The 21,051-nt window shown below is 45.6% G+C and overlaps 1 protein-coding gene across 1 annotated transcript in view; it reads right to left on the bottom strand.

Moving 5' to 3' along the window:
• AQR (aquarius intron-binding spliceosomal factor) overlaps positions 1 to 21,051 on the bottom strand; it is a 451,150-nt gene that overhangs the window by 255,993 nt on the left and 174,106 nt on the right. The window contains exons 16-17 of the mRNA XM_086937130.1: positions 12,872 to 13,013; positions 11,248 to 11,426 (exon numbers count right to left, since the gene is read on the bottom strand). Coding sequence (XP_086793256.1) covers positions 11,248 to 11,426; positions 12,872 to 13,013 — 321 coding nt within the window. The remainder of the gene's footprint in view (positions 1 to 11,247; positions 11,427 to 12,871; positions 13,014 to 21,051) is intronic.

The following is a 21,051-nucleotide window of genomic DNA, read 5'->3' as shown; positions in this document are numbered from 1 at the left end:
ACCCAGGCACAAATTATTATATAAAGGGATCGTGTCTGCAAAGCTATTGTAAATACCAGCAAGTATGTCTTTTTTTGCTAGAATGTGTGGCCACTTTATGGCTCTTCTGTTATTGGAGACCTCGACCTCTCCCACCTCCCTTATAGACTCTGTTTCCACAAGCGATGTCAAAAATGAATTAGAAAGTAACCCCAGTTGTAGAGGGAAGTGGTCGCTTTCAGGCCTATTCACAACTCTGAAATCCAACAATAAGTGCCACAGGTTAGTAGTAACCAGCATAAAATCAATGAGTGATTTAGAAATCCCCTTGCTGTATGTATAATTTGCAGGTTTGTCGGAATCAAGACGACCATTACAGGCCCTTAGATCATTAGCCACAGTTAGTTCAAAAATCTGTATGGCTGCCACTGAACTTTTGACTGGTTTCACACTATCTAGAGTAGGTTTTCAAGCCCCAATACAGGTTCGAATTGACAGTTGAGATCCCCGCCTATAATAACTTGGGGATTTAGTTCTAATGTACCCAGATACGAACTTAACTGTTCTACAACCATGGATTCCTTGTTGTGAGGATTGGGCCTGTTGTAGATATGTATAATGTATATGTCCCCCATTTCCTTCATAGTCACTTTTATCCCAAGCAGATCATTGGAACAGAGGTAAAGAGGTAAGACAACAACATTCAGGGTTATTCTGATCCAAATTATTAAACCCCCAGACGGTCTACCTCTTGTAGACGCGATTGCCCCACAATGAAAAGCTTTGTACCCAAGTCTATGAATCATATTAATTTCCCAAGTTTCTTGTAAGAGTATGATGTCATGCTCTTCCATGAAAGAACTCCAAACCCTATCACAAAGGTTTCTTGTTACCCCTGCAATGTTCCATGACAAATTTTTTATCTCTCGCATCGTTTTGCATTGTGCTGAGCTACTAGTGGAGTCATTCGTGATCATATGTACATTTGGTGTTTCCCCCCTCTTTGGTCCAACCAAGAGCCCATTACTAGACACTAGCTCTTGGGCTTCCGTGCATGCTGGTAATGACACATTTTTATCCAGGACAGTAAGAACATCTACGGGTGCCCTCTTTAAGCGTTCTCCAGCAGTACTAGCAGACGGTAAACCAACCCGTTGGTTTTTGGATGATTTTGTTTCAGGAGACATTGTACACAATCTTACACATCTGCCCAGTGGAGCTTCACTAAGCAGGGGAAAGGGATTTTCCCCGACTTCGAACTCTCCTTCTTGTCAACGGCCCCACCATGACCAGTTTGTATCCACACCCATGTTCTGTAATGGCATTCCACCCCCTGGTGTTGGGGGATCAAACAACGAGTACCTACTACTCATCGTACCCACACAGGGTGGACCTCTATTCCTTGATATTGATTGCTTTGGATAAAAGTAGCTAAGGTCACAAGTTCCAATTCCTGAGTGTCCTCTCCGTTGGTTTTGTCCATACAAAAGGTGGGCTACCGAAGGGTCTTTAAAGTTCTCCAAGATGCAGTCCCCCCTTATGTCCTTTGGTCTGGTGCCCAACCAATTGACTCTTCGAACGTGTATAACCTGGCAGTTAAAAGTATATGGGAGAGGTCTATTTTCTCTTAACCAGTATAAGGTCTTGTTTTTGAGTTCATCATAGGACTCCCTCCTATCGGTTTCAATGGAGGGACCCCTGTGAGAACTACCACATACGGTTGGCATCCGGGTGGAAGGTCAGCATTTGGAGCTTGTTTTGGCACTGATTTGCCTAGATTCCAATCCGGTACTGGATCTTTAGCGTTAGTAGCACAATTTGCAGTGCAAATGGAGGTTCCTATCCCTTCTTCAGTTCTCAGTGGCCCTAACGTTTCAGTGGTAATAGACACTGTCTTGGTTGTTGGTACATCCTGTTTTCCTTTACGTGGCGCTGGTTTTGGAGGGACAGCAGTTTGTATTCCTACGTTATTTAACGAAGCCCCAGGAGAGGCTAAATGCAATCCCCCCTGTACAGCATTATCCTTTTTCTGGGCCATCGTCTTCTCTTTTCTTGGTGGTCGGGTTTGTTCGGATGGTTTAGGAGTTGTCGGGCTTGATTCTCCCCTTGGTATATCAGCTCCGATTTTTGAGTGTAATTTAACTAACGATTTTAATGCAAAAAAGTTGTCGAGTGAAGCTTGTTCAAATTTGTCCAAACGATCCGAGAGCCCTTTCAATCTTTCGATCACAGGTAAAATCAAGGTTGACATTAAATGTTGGATCTGTTCCATCAAGGGTTTGTCTACAGATGGGTCCTTTGGGCAATTATCCTGTGCAATATCAGGTTGGGGACTGGTTGAGACATTTGCAGGGTCCACCTCTTGTCGGTCACTTACTCCTGCACCTACTTTCTTGGTCTCAAGCCCTGTAGATTTGCAAAGGACACCCCCATTCGTATGGTTTCTTCGTATTCCTTTGAAGGCCTTTGATCTGTAGCCCTTGCGCGGGGTGACTAATCTTTTCCTTTTTAATGCTGCTCAACTTGCTTTTACCGGAGAGGCCAGTAAATCTTGTTGTGTCGGTGCTTCATGGATCGTTATCATGGGCAGGGTAGGTGAATGTGCTGCTGGTGTAACTGGGTGAGTCGGTACTACAACAGCACTACTTGGGCTCCTGTTTGCTATCTCCGGGTCAGGGAGAATGTCAAGATTTCCATTACCTTCCCCTGATTTTGCGATACAGGTCTGCGTATTGCCTGGTGTTGTAATAAGTAAAGGTTCTACTGGGTTAGTGTTAGTAGGAGATGTTGCCCGTACCAGTGCTCCCAGAGAGGAGCGCTTGTGTGCGAGATATTCCCGCGATAGTCTTCGCTCAGCTAAGATAATTCCCTTCTCCACGACAGAAACAGCACGGGTTATGAACTGGTCCATAGTGCCTTTTGTGGAATTTCCCCCTCGCCTCGTACATCTACCGGAGCGGGTAGACATAGGTGTATAAGTAGACATGAATGAATGGCAGCAAATTACTCAGTTACTATGTCAAGAGTGGTCTATGTTTTACCTGTGTAGTTCTTAGGGGGGTGGCCCGTCCCGGCCCCTGCTGGCCCCGGACGGCCCGCCCTTTGCCCGGGCTTCGCCCGGCGTCCCGCTTGCGTCCTGCAAGACGGGCCCTCGCCTGTTAATGTAGATGAGAGGGCTGTTGTGGGCGGGGCACGCAGGGGGCGCTGACCGGATGTTGCTTGGTCGCGCAGGGACTCCTGGGAGAGTGAGTCCCTGTCGCGCTACTCCCCTGCAGCCTCTCTGCCCCACGGATGGTCAACAAACACGGGCAAACAGGCAGCAGACAGCGTTGGTGGGCAGTCCTCCCACGAAGCGGCTCCCGCGGAGCGGGAGCGGCGAGAAGTTGCAGGTAAGGGCAGGTAAGGGACAAAGCAGCAGAGTATCCCCACGGCTTCCTGAGATTACACGGAGGGTCACAAAAGTTATTTACAAAAGTTTAAACTATTGCCATTATAAATTACCAAAACTTTTATTTAAGTATTAATTATTAAAAAAATGAAAAGCCATTGTTATTTGTAATATCAATACATCTAAGTCACGTAAATACAACACATATCGCATTACAAATGCTATAGGTGTCACATTTGCGAAAGTTAAAACTATTGGCATTGTAAATAACAAAGCTATTAATTTAGCTATTTTCAAAACCAACACATAAATAAAAACATTGTCATTTACAATACCAAAAGCTTAAAATTTCCTAATGCGAGACCTATTGCATTGCAAATGCTTGTTTCTTTTTGACACACACAGCGTTCACGTTACATTTTTATTTAATTACCTTTCGTCCAGGAGGCATGTTGTTGAACACCTATCTTTTGCAACAAAAATAGGCCCGGTAGGTTTTAACTTATGCTGCCAGCATAAGTCATGTACGAAAGTTCCACATTTAGACCCGATTCCTTTTAGAAGAAAACTTGGAAATGAAGAGTAATTGCCCCATAATTAACTAAAAACAACTAACTGACTGGCGTGGGTGCTCCTTGTTTTTTCTAAAGTTACCGTAATATAATGCCTCGCAGAGACATGGTGATGCCAGTGTGCAATCACTGCCCGTGCTGCCCCCCAGCTGCATGCACCCTGCTCAACATAGAGCCCAGCCAGAAATGTACAAGTAAAGGCTTCTTCCACAGACGTATTTTTAGAATTTTAAGTCATCTCTGCCCTCCCCCCGTTCTCAGTGCTTTAAGAGGGATCAAAAAGGTGGGGGCTGGGTGTCCAAAGGGGGCATGGCTAAAAAAAAGCATAGCGAGAATTACTTTCCAAAAAGCTTTAAAAATCTGAGCCAAAATCCTGTTCTTGAGACAGAGCGCCCAGTGATCATGATTTAGTACCGGAGTTTTCTTTAATTGCATCAGATATATCGCACAACAATGACATGCACCTAACACAAGCCAGATCTATTGACTTGACCAATGCTTACTGTCAGTATCATAGAATGAGTAGCACCAGTCACAACGTTGTGAATAACAAGAATAGAAGATGTTCCAGTTGCACTGAATTTTACAGTTCTGTGGAAGTCGGAGGCAGATTAGGAGTTAAACATTGACTCCAGTTCTTTCTTCTTTCCATGCATTCTCTTTCTGTTGCATCCATATTTTGCTGAAATGCGCCACTGCATATTTTACACATCAGCTCCCTTTTCTTCATCACGGTCTGGTCACTCGGACCTTTTTCAGACTCTTACCTGTGTCACCCCTTCACTATGCCCTTGCACACACACAAAGACTAACAACACGTGCAACAGACTCGCGCTGTGTCACACAATCGAACATCTCTCTGAGAGGCCAATAATTGCATGAGCATGCAATCTGCATCCCTTCATGAAACACGCCTTGCTTAATGGGGGCCTTTGATGAGCACCCACTCATGACCTGACATCATCTAGACATCTAGAGGTTCCGTTCAGTGTATGCTCCGTGGAAGAGTCATGCGTAGCATGAAAAATCTACAGAAACAAGACATCTGTAAATAGTGAACAATCTAAGTGACTGCAAGATGAAGTAAATAATGTGAAATGGAAAGAGGGACTTACTTCCCCGATGACATGGGTTGCCCTAAGGGTCGTGAATGTATTGAGAAACGACCCGTGTTCGGGAGTGTACTATTAATGGCGCGTTTTGCTGTGAAGTTCAATCAGTGTGGGCAAAGACGTTTTAAGTCTAAGATGCACACAGCCACGAAAAGACTCTGAAATATTGAAACTGGGGCATATCAAGCAACTAACAGGTACTTAAGTAGCCAGCTGACGCACTTTTTAATTCAACATTCAATGCTCTTTTTCAAACGCTGAGTTGTCTAAGCAAAAAATATTGTAATCGTTCAACAAAAATATCATTTTTTTTCTTTTATTAATCTAATGGTAGCAGATTCGAGATGTGACTATATTTTTTTACGAATTGAGTACTTATTAGCACAATGTAGAATTGCGTAACGCAGAACAATTGTGTGAAATCGTATATCATACACCGGAAATTTAGAGTCATTAAAACACTTCATGCAAACGGTCAGTCTGATAAATAAATCATTTCACTGAGTAATGGTTTGTTGTAATTCGATAACAGAAGGAACAGGAGCTGAGAGTAGGATAAACAAACTCTCTCTACACCCCTCTCTCGACACCCCTCTCTCGACTACACCCCTCTCTCTATACCCCTCTCTCTCTCTCTACACCCCTCTCTCTCTACACCCTCTGTCTACACCCCTCATGTCTACACCCCCCTCTCTACACCCCCTATCCACAAACCCCTCGCTACACCCCCTCTCTCTCTACACCCTGGAGGGTGTGGTGTCTCCGTTTGGCTTCAAGACCATAAGCTATGCGGATGACACCCAGCTAGTGGTGGGTCTGACACAGCTGGAGAAACAGCCTGAGATGCTCCACTCATGCTTGGGAGAGGTGTTTGATTGGATGTCCAGGTCATCGCTCAAACTGAATGGCTCAAAAACAGAGCTCATGATCTTGGGCCAGTCAAGTTTCGCCCTCTCGCCGAGCAGCTGGCCCAACTGCATGGGCACCCCGCCTGACCCAAAGAAGGAGATCAAGAGCCTGGGGGTCTGGCTGGAGCTGGATTTGTCCTTTAGGACACACGCCAAGAAGACCGCTGGCGTGTGTTATGGAATGCTCCGGTCGGCCCGTAAGGTTCTCCCCCTGTTACCAGAACTCTCTCGGAAGCTGTTAGTCCAAGGTCTAATCATCTCGCGCCTGGACTACAGTAATGCGCTCTTTCTCGGAGCGCCGGAGTCAACGTTCAAGATCCTGCAACAAGTGCAGAATGCGGCAGCAAGGTTGCTGCTGAACGTTCCGGCCAGGCAGTCAGCCAGGCCCGCTTTAAAAGCACTCCACTGGCTCCCTATCCGAGAGAGAGTCACCTTTAAGGCCCTCTGTATTGCCCAAAAGAGCATACAGGGGACAGGACCAGCCATCCTGAAGGATATGATCCGGCCTTACAAGCCTACAAGAGCTCTACGCTATGACAACAAACACCTCCTTCAGACGAAGAGAGTTAGGAGAGCTCGTTCAGGCGGCAGGAGCTTTTCCATCCATACAGCGCGGGCCTGGATCTCCCTCCCACTCTCACTACGTTCTGAACCAAATCTTCTCAGGTTCCGGAAACATTTAAAAACCTATTTATTCCCGGTATAACTTTAGCTCTTTTGCTCTGCATGTGCAGCTCGCTCTAGGTCTCTATAAGCGCTGGGATGCCCCTGGGTAACCGTGCGCGGTACAAAATTCGTTAATAATAATAATACACCCCTCTCTACAACCCCCTCTCTATACCCCCCTCTCTACACTCCCCTCTCTACACTCCCCTCTCTCTACACCCCTCTCTCTACACCTCTCTCTCTACACCCCCCTCTCTACATCCCCTCTCTACACCCCTCTCTCCACACCGCTCTCACTCTAGACACCCCTCTCTCTCTCTACACTACTCTCTACACCCCTTCCTTTCTACACCCCTCTCTCTCTACACCCCTCTCTCTACAACCCCTCTCTCTACAACCCCCCTCTCTACACCCCCCTCTTTACACCCCCTCTCTCTACACCCCCCTCTCTCTCTACACCCCCCTCTCTCTCTACACCCTCTCTCTCCACCCCTCTCTCTCCACCCCTCTCTCTCCACCCCTCTCTCTCCACCCCTCTCTCTCCACCCCTCTCTCTCCACCCTTCTCTCTCCACCCCTCTCTCTCCACCCCTCTCTCTCCACCCCTCTCACTCTAGACACCCCTCTCTCTCTCTACACTACTCTCTACACCCCTCTCTTTCTACACCCCTCTCTCTCTCTACACCCCTCTCTACACACCCCTCTCTCTACAACCCTCTCTCTCTACACCCCTCTCTCTACAACCCTCTCTACAACCTTCTCTACACCCCTCTCTCTCTACACCCCTCTCTCTCTACACCCCTCTCTCTCTACACCCCTCTCTCTCTCTCTACACCCCTCTCTCTCTCTCTACACCCCTCTCTCTCTCTCTCTACACCCCTCTCTCTCTCTACACCCCTCTCTCTCTCTACACCCCTCTCTCTCTCTACACCCCTCTCTCTACACTCTGAGGTTCCGTGAATTCTGAACCCGTGTTTTAAACGTCATGGTTCCGTTACGATTTTGGTAACAATGAACCGTAACTAATGAGTTTGGCAAGTACGAGTGTTTCCACCACGTTACCCACAAGGATTCACTGTGTATGTGAAGAGTCTGTTCCGGACCATAGTTTTCATCTTGTGTACGGCGGCCATTCTGTGGTTGCCCTCACATAGGCCGATGACTGCGGCCGAATGAGTCTTTGAGACCTGTGCCCTTTAGCTGGGGTTTGTGCTGACTTTTGCATGACCCAAAGTGAACTGACCTCGTTGCCTGAAGCCAACCTTGCTAAGCCAGTTCTTGCCCGTTAGCTGATCAAGACTTAAGATCAGAGCGCAGGACATCGTAAAGTTTTACTACACACAAATATGCCTTATCCTACTTTTACCTGTTTCTGTTTCTCTCTTTATGGTCTATTTATGATATGGGTCGTGGACTGTTTATTATGGGTTCGTTTGGCCTGTCTGAAGAAGAATGTTGGGTTTGTCCGATAATTGACCATGGGCTGGACAACTGAAAAGTGGGTTTTACCGTCATGCGATACTTTTGGTGTGGATACATGTGATTTGACAGTTCGTAAATATTAGGTGTTTGTCTGGAATGTGATTTTTGTCATAAAAAGGGATGACTTGCTTTGTAAAATTGAGCAGTCTCCTAAGAACTCATATTGTGATGATTTCTTGGACTTCTGTTACTGCTTTGACGTCACCACGAAGAGTCCCGTGTCTCTGTACTCTAAGACAGGTGAACCCGAAGACTTTGGGCGTACCCCTGGCGCCGCTGTGTTCTAAAAACCCGGTTCTTCAACACCCCTCTCTCTCTACACACCCCTCTCTCTCTACAACCCCTCTCTTTCTACACCCCCTCTCTTTCTACACCCCTCTCGCTCTCTACACCCCTCTCGCTCTCTACACCCCTCTCTCTCTCTCTACGACCCACTCTCTTTCTACACCCCCTCTCTCTATGCCCCTCTCTCTACAACCCTCTCTCTCGCTCTACACCCCCCCTCTCTCTCTACACCCCTATCTCTACACCTCTCTCTCTCTACACACCCCTCTCTCTACACCCCTCTCTCTCTACACCTCTATCGCCCTCACTCTATCTATCTGTCTATCTATCTATCTCCCTTACTCTGTCTATCTATCGCACTCTTATCTATCGCTCTCACTCTATCTATGTCTATCTATCTATCTATCGCCCTCCCTCTATCTATCGCACTCACTCTATCTATCTATCGCACTCACTCTATCTATCTATCGCACTCACTCTATCGCACTCACTCTATCTATCGCACTCACTCTATCTATTGCGTCCCCACTGCATCACTCAGCACCACCACAGCATCACTCAGGAGCACCACAACCTCACTATGCGCGACCACAGCATCACTGAATGCCACCACAGCATCAATCTGTGCAACCATTCAACAACAACTGGTTCAAATATGTTCTCTCAATGTTTCAAGCTTTATTACAAATGTCACAAAAAGATGTTAATATTTCACTTCTGTTCTTGGATTTGTCACAATAAAATACACTGAACATAATCTTCACAAAAGTTATTTACAAAAGTTTAAGCTATTGCCATTATAAATTACAATAACTTATTTAAGTATTAATTATTAAAAATAAATAAAAGCCATTGTTATTTGTAATATCAATACAGCTAAGTCTCGTAAATACAACACATATTGTATTACAAATGCTATAGGTGTCACATTTGCGAAAGTTAAAACTATTGGCATTGTAAATGACAAAGCTATTAATTTAGCTATTTTCAAAACCAACACATAAATACAAAATTTGTCATTTACAATAGCAATAGCTCAAACTTTCCTAATGCGAGACCTATTGCATTGCAAATGCTTGTTTCAATTCCTGTCTTCTCAGGGCCTAGACTCATTAGTCCAATCTTGGATGTATGGATACTGTGACATGCTCATGCTCTATGAAAATACTCCTCTCACTCTTAGAGAGCTACATTGGGTTCCACTTAGACACTACATCCAGTTAAAGCTGATCACAATGAGGCTTGGAAAAATAGTTGCATATTAAATTAACCAGGAGGGATGAATTGGTAGACAACCTGAGTGTTTGGAGGGAGCTCAGTAATGCTGCTACCAAGCTAATTGTGAACACGGACTCTTCAGAAGCTCAAAGCACAGATGGGAGTATGGAAGAGGATGAAAGTGAATGAACGGGGACCTGTTTTGGAAACGAACCTGTAGCGCCAGGACGCCGGAGGAGCACAGCGGACCCTCAGTGCAGCAGACCCTTTTGCAGCTGACCCCTTTGTGGATTCCGCCCGCCTCCACGACTCGCCGGACCCGCTTCGCGGGTCCCGCAGCGCGTCGCCTGCCAGGAGGCAGCAACTAAATCACCAGGAGGAGCGCGGGGCAGGCGAGTAACCAGCGGGGCTGCGAGCATAGGCAGGGGACTCCAGTGTCCAGGAGCCCCTGCGCGCCCAATCACCATCACCTGGGCTGCTCTCCCCGCTGGCCACGCCCCCCCGCCAACGGAGGTAAAAGCAAACCTCACCTTTTGCCTGTGGGACCTGTTTTGGAAACGAACCTGTAGCGCCAGGACGCCGGAGGAGCACAGCGGACCCTCAGTGCAGCAGACCCTTTTGCAGCTGACCCCTTTGTGGATTCCGCCCGCCTCCACGACTCGCCGGACCCGCTTCGCGGGTCCCGCAGCGCGTCGCCTGCCAGGAGGCAGCAACTAAATCACCAGGAGGAGCGCGGGGCAGGCGAGTAACCAGCGGGGCTGCGAGCATAGGCAGGGGACTCCAGTGTCCAGGAGCCCCTGCGCGCCCAATCACCATCACCTGGGCTGCTCTCCCCGCTGGCCACGCCCCCCCGCCAACGGAGGTAAAAGCAAACCTCACCTTTTGCCTGTGGGACCTGTTTTGGAAACGAACCTGTAGAATGAACGGGGCTGACCCGCATGGAAGATAATGTACATATTCGCAGTACTGTACAGAAAAGATGGCGCAGTGCAGCACCCCTTCCTGGACGGAAATTTGATATAATGATTCCTGAGTGAACATGTTGCTCCTGTGTACTCTACCTGACCATTGCTATTTCACCATTATGTACTGCAGTCAACTTTTTTCAAAATAAAAATAAAGGTTATAAAAAATAAAATGAAAAGAAAGGAGCTGTCACAGCAGCTGTCTGTCTACAACTTTGGTTCTTTTACAAGAGACTTCTAGGGTGGAGGCAGGAAGTAGAGTTTTTCTCTACTGTACAGTTCTTGAGTGAGAAATTCTTACAACAAAGTGTACCTTTTTGTCTTCAAAGGCTACAGCTGATATGCCAGCACTTAGTCCTTTGCTTAGTTTCATTCAACTATTTTTCTGAAATTAAATGTTGATCGTTTGAATTTTTTTTAACTTTCAATGATGTTTTTGAGAATATTAAGGCCAACTTAACTGTCTCACAATAAATGAGGTTGACAAAATAATATCTGCACCCCGGAAATAAGATTTTAGTTCATTGGTATGCAATATTTGTTGTAGAATTGCACAAGTACTCAAATGTAAACTTGCTAAAATGACACACAATGTTTGGCTAGTGCAAAATCATGCAGGCCTATGCAACTTTGGGAGATTGATGGATAAATTGTAGGATTCCGTGTACTATACCTTCCCACTCGTTCTTGATGTGGTCTCTCACATTCAGGTTAATGGTCACATCCGCCCGCACTCTTGTGGGCCAGTTCTCTCCAATGTTGGGTTTAGCCACTTCCACTATTGTGAAGGTAACAATAGGCTGTGCCATGCGAGCCCAGCCACCAAATACAACACCGCCATACTCAGACTGCCTAGGAACAGAAAACAAAAATTTAAATCTTTGATAGACGTCTCTGAAAAGTATCCTTTATTTTAACTACAGCAACTAACTAGGCAGGATTTAGGAATACATATCCAATATGATTGAACTCTGCCCCTTTAGTATACTAGGGTCAAGTAGAAGACTTGTGAAACCGCCACATTGAGAGAGTATGTAACTGAAAGAAAACATTGTTTAAAAGGCAAGTACAGAGAGCAGACAATAGGTATGCAGATCTCACACCAGAAGATGTTCCATGTGGAAGTAAAAAAAAAAGTCGAAGTGGAGAAAGTTTTATTTGGGCAGGGGTGCCAACTCCGATGTAAAAGCAATTAATGAGTTTGCACGTGTACCTTTTAGAGAGAGGAATTTGGTGATGTGTACTATTAGATGGAATGGTAATTATGGGATGTATGCAGCTCTTCACATCTGACCATCCAACAATGTCTATAATACGTGTTTAACCAAAAGCTCACATCCTTCCCCATCAGCCATTTCCACTGAACTAGTCATCAATGCCTTTCCTTCAGTTTCTTAATACAATAGCGCTAAAAGCCCAGCATTACCTTTACCATGTCCTAAATACTATGTATCCTTTATTCCTTGCTCCTGTCAGCCCCAATATCACATCAATGAAACCTCAGCACTGGTCTGGGACTGCACTGCTATGAGAAATTAGAACCATAAAAATGGATCATTGTGGGCTGGGCGGGCTTACAGATTGCCTCTGGATGTGTTGGTCCTTGATTTGCCTATATGTCATTTAACGTATCAATGTGTTTATTTTGGTCTGATTCTATACAATATATTTCTGAATGGTGCTGTTTGTTTGGTTATTTTGAAAATTCAATAAAATTGATTATCAAAAAAAAAGAAAAAATGGATCATTGATTCAGCAAAGTACATCAGCCCTGAAACCAATGCTAATGCACCAAGAAGAGGACTTTTAAAAAACTCTTCTATGCTAAATTATATTCATATATTGTTCATTCATTCAAACTACACAATTATTTGTGACAGCCTCTGTGATACGTCTGCTGATGCCAGACACCTTCTTTTCCAGTTCTTCCCAGTAGTGTTGCTGGGGAACATCCATTACGGCGCGTTGTTACACCGCGCTACCATTACAACGCGGGCAATACAACGCAAGTCATTACCACGACTTGCGCTGGAGGGCGCTCTAGTCTAAGGAATAGTAGATTTACTATTCCAACACCTTCCCTACTGTACGTAGGCTGGTGTTGGAATAGTAAATCTTACTATTCCCAAGTCCAGCACCCTACAGCGCAAGTCGTTGTAACGACTTGCGTTTTAAAGCCGGCGTTGTAATGGTAGTGCGGTGTAACTTCCGCGTTGTATTGACATACAACCAGTGTTGCTTATAATGTGGTGTTTGCTAGTTTACATTAGAGCATCCTTGAAGGAATTCTTACTTACCAAGGTTTCATTCGGCTGACCGCATCCTCTATGTCCTGGCGAATCTCGTACGTTGATTCCAGGCGGAAGAGGTTGAAGTTCCGCAACAGGTAATCATGGAGGGTAAGAAACTGCAGATTTAATTTGGGAAGTGCCAGACAGCCTGCAAGAGTAAAGGAAGTCATTCTCTATCAAGGAAACATACATTAACAAAATACGTTAATTAAGTGTAACAGAAGTTCTTCTTTGTAGGATCTTTTATCGAGTCAGACATTGGTTAACCAATCCTTAGGGAACAACTACTGGTATTGGGTGTACTAACGTTTTGGTTTAGGAAAGTTCCATCAGAGCCTGAAGCAGGCGAATGCATCATTTGAATTAAATTTATCACAGGATAAAGTAACATCTCACTTGTGAGATGGGAATCGCAGTGGACGTGTCTGTAACAAGGAGACACCCATGTATGAAAACCACGGATCTCATGCAGAAGGTACTGAATGTGGGCAGAGTTGTTGGATTAATAAATAAGGATAAGTGGAAATTTGTGTTATCGCTCACAAAGTTAGATTTTTATACCCTTTAGGATTAAATGAAGGTCAGATTTGCCTTAATATATAAAACCATACAGTCATAAGATGGTCACTCTTTTATGCATCACTTTTGATGGGATCAGGTGTTCGACATTAAAAAAAAGATCATAATGGATCTTATCCTAAAAAATGGACATGCTTATACTATTTTGTAGAATTACATTGAACATTTATTGAGCTTTTTAAGCAAAGAAAATATTGAAGAATGTTTTTATCCCCCAGGTTGGTACTACCCCTACGGTGGGCTACTGTAAGGTGGACAAGATTTTTCAGAAGTAGCCGTCTTTGTGATGGCATACTTAGGAATTCTGGGACAGGGTTGTGTCCACTTCCCACAGGAAGTGGTCATATAAGGAGTGTAGTGGCCCCAAGGATCAGTAGCTCATTGGCTACTACCCTACACTCCCCTAACGCCGCTCAATTCAGTATTTAGGGGAGGCCCACGCACCAGACAAGCAGATCCTGATGACCTAAGAAGAGAGAGGACACTGAAGAGCCGCAAAAGTCAAGAAGAGAGAAAAGCTGCTGACCTGATACTAACCATGCCGACATGTCTGCATCCTATCGAAACAGGCAAAGTCGACTCGTCCTGCAGCTGTTATTACAGAAACTTGGGAAGTTTTCGTCATAGAAAACTGTTGGGCTTGTAGTGACATAGAGCCCTAGAAAACGAAACCCCTCAGTTACTCTTCTCGCCGCACAAATCCTGGGAAGATTAGTGCCTGGCCCACACAAAACATATATGAGCGAATTATCCCAATTAATGGTGCACCCTGAATATTTTTGAAAGAGAGTAAATATGTGCAGTACTCTTTGTTCTGAGGAATACGGCTTGGTTAAGTAAAGCAAAATGTCATCAGCATACAGGGAAACTCTGTCCTCACACTCCTCTGTCCAATTAAGTCCACTAATAAGGGGATGATCGTCTCTGATCCAGATTGCCAATGGTTCTAACACCAGTGCAAATATTAGTGGAGAGAGTGTGCAACCCTTTTACCTTTCTTTCTGCAGTTTAAAAACTGGTGACGTCCCCCGTTCACTATAACTTGTGCAAGGGCCCCAGAATAGAGTAGGCATATCCATGATAAAGAATTTCCTCCAAATCCAAATCTTTCAAGAGCCGTGAACAGAAAGGGGCATTCAATCATATCAAATGCCATTTTGGCATCTAATGATATTATCACTGCCTCGTCTCTAATAGTCTCTGCCCTACCGATAACACCATGAAGGCGTCGCAGGTTGCGTGCAGTATTTTTACCAAGCATGAAGCCAGATTGATCTGAGTGAATCAACTTGTGCAGCAGGGGTAACAAACGTGTAGCGAGAAGTTTGGCCCTAATTTTAACCTCCGGATTTAAGCCACATTGTACGGGGGTTTTCCACTCTTGTATATTACTACAATATTAGCCATTCTCTGACTTTCAGGCAGGATACCGCTTGGCACACTTTCTTAGTACATTCACACTAAACACGGGGCAATTGTGAATGCATTTAGTTTATATAATTCGATTGGTAGGCCACTCTGGCCCATTGCTTTCCCGGACTGTAGTGCTACGATTGCTTGTATCACTTCTTTATCAGTCAAGTCAAATTCTAAACTCTCTCCATCTGTACTCTCTAGGGAGGGAAGATAGAGGGTGGCCAGCAACTCCTGTGCCTTGGTGCTAGTGGATGCCCCTGTTGGTGTTTCTATCTGTTTAAAGATTCTGCAAAGGTTTCCGCTATTTCTTGTCTGTCCCAAAGTAGGGTTCCCTCTCCTGACACAATCTCAACCTCACATTTAGTGGCCTTCTCTTGCTAGTCCAATCATGCCAGTAATTTACCCACCTTATCTCCAACCTCGTATATCCGATGTTGGGTGGCTCGGTATTGCGCTTTAGCCACTTCCTCGCCAATATCTTTAGTATCTTCATGTTTAATCCATAATCTACGACTAGTGTCTGGGAAGTGTGACAATATTAGCTCATGTTCTAGCTTACTAATATCTCTCAAGCAGTTGTTTCCTTTTTTATGACTGGCTATTGCCGAGACTCAGTGCCCTCTGATTGCTGTTTTGTACGCTTCCCACATCGTTTGGGCTAAGTCTAAGGGTCCCTCAATTTCTTTGAAGTAGTTTGTGGTCGTCTCAATTAGACCCTACCGTATAATTGGTCTCTTTAGATACCAGGGATTAAGTATCACCCCATATTGTTTGGTAGAAGGTCTGCTACCATACTGTGCGACCACTGAGGAATAGTCAAAGATACCCCGTAGGCGGAGACCTACCTCGTTGAACATTGGGAGCTGTTCGGCTCTGCCAAATATATATTCTATATGTGACAGACTTCCTTGGGCCCCAGAGTGGAAAGTATATTGGAGAGTTGTGGGATTTTGGGCTCTCCAGACGTCCATTAGGCCCATTGCTCTCAGAAAGTCTTCCAACGTCTTCCCGGAGGCCTCTCCTAGTCTGCAGGTTTTCTATCCAAGTCCCCATTATGGGCTGCATTACAGTCCCCTCCCATTAACAAATCACCCTCAGGCAGATTAAGTATGAGTGACCCCAGTTCGGCCAGAGGAGTGCAATCTAGGTGGTATATAGAGAGATGTAATATTTATCAACCTGCCCTCCCAGTGTCCAGACAGGGTCATAAACCTACCAAATGCATTGTGTTTCACTGTTTTTATTAGGAAGGGGAATGGTTTCCTGAGAAGAATACCCACCGCTCTTGATCCCCTGGTGAATCTGGCATGGGCAACCAATTTATATCCGCCTGGCCCTCCGCCCTCTCCGGCACTTTCAAGATGCGCACATTTTTTCTACATGCACGCCCTTTATAGTCCTCGAGCCTTGCTTCCTGTTTCGTCGTAGTTTGACATTTCCAATGTTTTTGTAGATTTCTGCAGTGTGAAGACCGAGTCTTCGGTAACTTTTACTCGATCCCCTAAATTTTACAGGTCTGCATGCATTAATGTCACTTTGGTTGTGACCGAGTCTAATTTGCTCTCTAGTGTCGAGCGCACTCCCTTTATGGCCTCCATAATATCGTATAGCGTTGGGGCACCATCCTCCACTTGGTGCTTAGAGCCGGTTGTATCACTGCTTTCCGCCACCACCTCCGCCTTAGAATGCGCATATTTGTCCAATTTGTTTGGTGTGTTAATTTTAGACCCTTCTGAGTCAACATCGTATCAGGACTCGTCGATGCCACACATCACCTTGTTTGCCTGCATCTTAATTGGTCTGGTGTTCAGTTGGTAGATATATATTGAGTCCCCACACTGGGCCTCACCCTGGGGATGCCCCGGCCACCTCAAGGGGCGGGGTGATCTTGTACGGTGGTCTTTATCCACTCCCTGAGACCCGGGCGTTCAATCTCCTTTCACCACGATTATTTTCAAAATGGCTGACCCCAAGGAGTCTTTATACCAGTCTTCCAAATTCAAAGTGCGTCACCGCAGCTGCGCACCTTCACTCTCCTCCCATAAACCTCAAACAATGTATGCCTTCTTACTAGATTTATGTTCAGTGAGTGCTTCAATCCTGGCAGTCTACCTCCAGGCTCCACCAGCTGCACTCTGCGTCTTGGTCTTCAGTCACCAGAGTCCACCTCTTTTGCGGTGGGCTCTCATGGAAGGCCGATCCGGTCTCCACACCCCCGAACCCTCCGTGACTGCCGCGGCCGCTCAAATAAGATCCGGATATCGGTCCGGGAGCCAGGTCATGGCCCTCTTGCCTGTCGATGCCACGCCCTTCTTGTGCTCAGAGCACGGGCGGTTTACTCACACCGGCCAGTCGCAGTGGTGTGGCGCTGCTGATGAGATTTATCTGGAGCAGAGAGGGGGGATAGCAGGAGAACAGCACCCCACCTCCGCTGGCCCGCCGCCGTCGCAGTTTACTATGCTCTGGCCACCTCAGCTTCCGACGTCTGCGGGGCTCCTCCCAATCCACAGCACCTGGTTTGTTTCTTCAATTGGAGGCGGCGGGATCGCGCCGTTTACAGCAAAATGTCACCCAATGGTCTGGGGATCACAGGCGGTGATACTTTCTTTGGCCAAAACGGATTATTTTAACGGATTTCGGGGAATTTATCGCTCGATCCTGGGTGCTCTACTTCGATGTGGCCATCTTGGCTGCTAGCTAGCCACGCCCCCCAGGTTATCAAATTTTAAACAGTCTAGTAAGACCCTCTGAGAAGTCTGCATCCCTGGAGCTCCATAGCTTTATCCATATTTAAAGGGGTGCCGTGGAGATCTGGTCCTCCATGAACCCTATACCCAGTTACAAATAAACAATTGATGGACAGAATGCAGAACAATGTCATACATTCTCCCCCCCCAGTACAGAGATATGGGCATAAATCCATAGGTTTTTTTTTTTTGCTCAGCCTGCCATTCCAGTTTGAACCTAGCCGATTTGAAACCAGTCTTGGCCCTGTGCCCAATGGAAACAGTCCAGCCCGAACTGCCAGGCCAGGTCCTCCCTGGACTGGAAACAAGCATTCTAGGACCAGCTTCGGGGTCTCACCCCTCATCAGCCAGGATAGCTTGACTCCAGTGAAATGGAGAGCATAGGACCCACATCCCACTCGGGGTGGCAAAAACAAGAAGAACAATTAATGACCAGAATACAGATCAATGTCATACATGCTGTTGAGGTGTTTTTTTGGCACCGATGTACTGTTGCACTTTGGATGGTTGCAGGTGAGACTTGGTGTGGTTTATTGTGAACCCCAAGTTGTGGAGCAGTTGATTTGTGGCATGAGTGTGTTTCACACACTGGTTGTATGAGCTGGCTTTTATTAGCCAGTCGTCGAGGTACAGGAAGACATGGATGTGCTGTCTTCGTAAATGTACTGTCACTACTGCTAGGCACTTGGTGAATACTCTTGATGCTGTTGTGACTCCGAATGGGAGTACTTTGAATTGATAGTGCTGCCCGTCTATTACAAATCTGAGATACTTCCTGTGAGCCTTGTGAATGGGAATGTGGAAGTATGCGTCCTTGAGATCTATAGTAGCAAGGAAGTCGTTTTGTAACAGGAGAGGAAGGACTTGTTGGAGTGTGACCATGTGAAAATGGTCTGACTGTATGTATATGTTTAGCGGTCTGAGGTCCAGAATAGGCCTTAGAGAGACGTCCTTCTTTGGGATTAGAAAATATAGAGAGTAAACCCCTTTGTTTTGTTGATGCAGAGGAACTGGTTCTATTGCACTTTTTTCTAGCAGAGATATTACTTCTTGTTTTAATAGTGATAGATGTTCTTGTGACATTGGACGCTGTTTGGGTGGCATGTTTGGGGGGAGGGGGGTAGACGTTAGTTCTAGTCAGTAACCTGACTGAATAATTTGTCGCACCCACCTGTCTGATGTGATGTTGGTCCAGGCTGAAAGGAATTGTTGCAGTCTTCCCCCCACAGGAGTGGAATGTTGGGGGGAGAAGGGGAGGAAAGTCATTGGGTAGGGGTGATGGAGCAGGGATTCGCATGTAAAGCGCCCTGCTCGCATACAAAACCCTTGCCTAACTGTATAATCATATTAACACCATTGTTCGTCATTTATTAAGTGTTTTCCCAAACACGCGGGTGTCCCCAGGATGCTTGCTTGTATGTCTTTTCTCGTACTAACGAAGCTTGCACTAAAGACACGGCTGCTTCGCTGAAATTCAGTCTGCGCATGCGTCGGTCATACCCATGTGATGTGACGCACTCGCATTCTGGAGGGATTCTGTGCTCATGCGCACTGTTGCAAACATGGCCGCTTGTCTTTCACCACGCTTTCTGCTTGCTACTGCTGCTTTAGCCTATCTGTCTTTTCGCACTAAAACAATAATGCTATAGTCATTATAAAGTAAGGGTTGGTTAGAATTTTATCATGGTATACAGTGTGATCATTTTATATGTGATTTTAATTTGTTCTCGCTTACTTTTCATGTACCGCGTCTCTGGGGCTGGGAAATCGGGAGCGGAGCCATACTTGAGGCTCTGTTGGGCACTGTCACATGACGGGAGAGAAACCCCCACTGCGCAGAAGCTGAAACAAGCAAGCTGGCTCCTGAAGCCCAATGCGCCTGAGAAACTCGCACGAGATGATGAAACTCACCTTGAAAACCCAGAGACTTTGTTGCGATGTCTTGTGCACTCATATTTTCTATTGTATTCTATGGATGGGAACGTGAACCTAATGGGCGGACAAGAAAATTTAAAATTCATGATGGGAACGTTGAATTCTAGGAGGTGGTAATGACCGCACCACCTCTCCTGACCAATCATAATGTGGGAAACTGTCACTTGCAACATTAGAGGGTGGTCTAAGGGTCCCCAAATAGTATAATTGCCCTAGTTTGGCTTAGGAAAATTGTCCGACTTGTCCGAGTAGCAGACCTGTCACTGACCCTACGAACTCTATAGGTGCTCAATCTGAAGTGCTGCGGAGCACTCTGTCCATACTTTCCACAAACTCCTAAGGGGTGGAAATAATCCTAAGTGCTGGCGAAGCACTTTGCTGGGAAATTCGAAAAACCCAATCGGGGTTATTGGCGGATTACTTGCAGAGAGGGGTAACGCTGGCGTTGCTTCCGAAGCTGTGGGTGTTGGTCGTACCTTGGTGAGCCCAGTCCTGATCCCAAATCCTGAGGGGTATCCTGTCCTTACTATCCGTGAGCTGTACCTGCTCGCATTCTGGCATTCCTTCCTGAGGGTCCTTGTCCCCGTCCTTTCAACTGACCCGTGGCCAGGGTTAGTCTTCATTCTGAACTAGGTAATTATCAGTCCGTGGGTTTGCGTCTCTCTCTCTCTTTCTCTCTCTATATATATTTTCTTAATAAAGCACTCTTGCCTGTGATATTGCCCTATCACCGTGAAAAGCAAGTTATATGCAATTGTTTGTTAGAATTGTTCCACTTCTCTCCCTACCTTTAGAAGATTGCCAAACTGTTATATTTTATTAGTATGCTCCAATTTTTCCCTTTCCTTTAGCTGATTGCAGTGAACTTAGCAAGAATAGTCTAGTGCACTTAGGTTAAGTACATGTTCTAGGTCCCATCCACGTCCTATGTTCTAGTATAAAGTTGCAGTGACTAGCTTTGTTCTACCATTCCTACCTTTTAGTCTTCCCATATATTCAAATGGTCTTAGCATTAATCTATAGTTACTTTATGGTTTTGATTTTGATGATTGACGCATTACTCTGCCTATCACTTATTGTTTTGTCAGACTCTCTTTGAACTTTACATAAAGCTTTGAACATCCTCAGGTGTCTGTGGTCATTTTACAGAAAATTGTGGATAAATATGTACTGATTATAAAGAGTATTTGTTCCTAGGCCCTGTCTACTATTTCCCTGTTTGCTCCAGATCTGTCATAAGAATTGTGCCTGTGGTAAGTCAGGTGCATGGTAAGCAGAGGTAAACCCAAACCTTAATTGCTCATAGCAGCGTGCAGAAGGAGAAACAAAGTAATCATCACCCGGTTCACCACAAATTATTAGTGTGGTATTGAAATTTGCACGCCAGGGCCCAGTGCGTGTAAAGAATTGGTAACCTCGGTGACCCGGGTGGACTGCGGGCTCTATCAGTAATTTTCTGGTAACCAGAGGATGGTTTGGACTAGTTAGATTAGGTAGACAGGATAGGTA

This window comes from Lissotriton vulgaris, chromosome 9, assembly GCF_964263255.1.
Source record: "Lissotriton vulgaris chromosome 9, aLisVul1.2, whole genome shotgun sequence".
Taxonomy (NCBI): domain Eukaryota; kingdom Metazoa; phylum Chordata; class Amphibia; order Caudata; family Salamandridae; genus Lissotriton; species Lissotriton vulgaris.
Note: the sequence above shows the minus strand (reverse complement) of the source record. Positions and strands in the feature narration are given on the sequence as shown.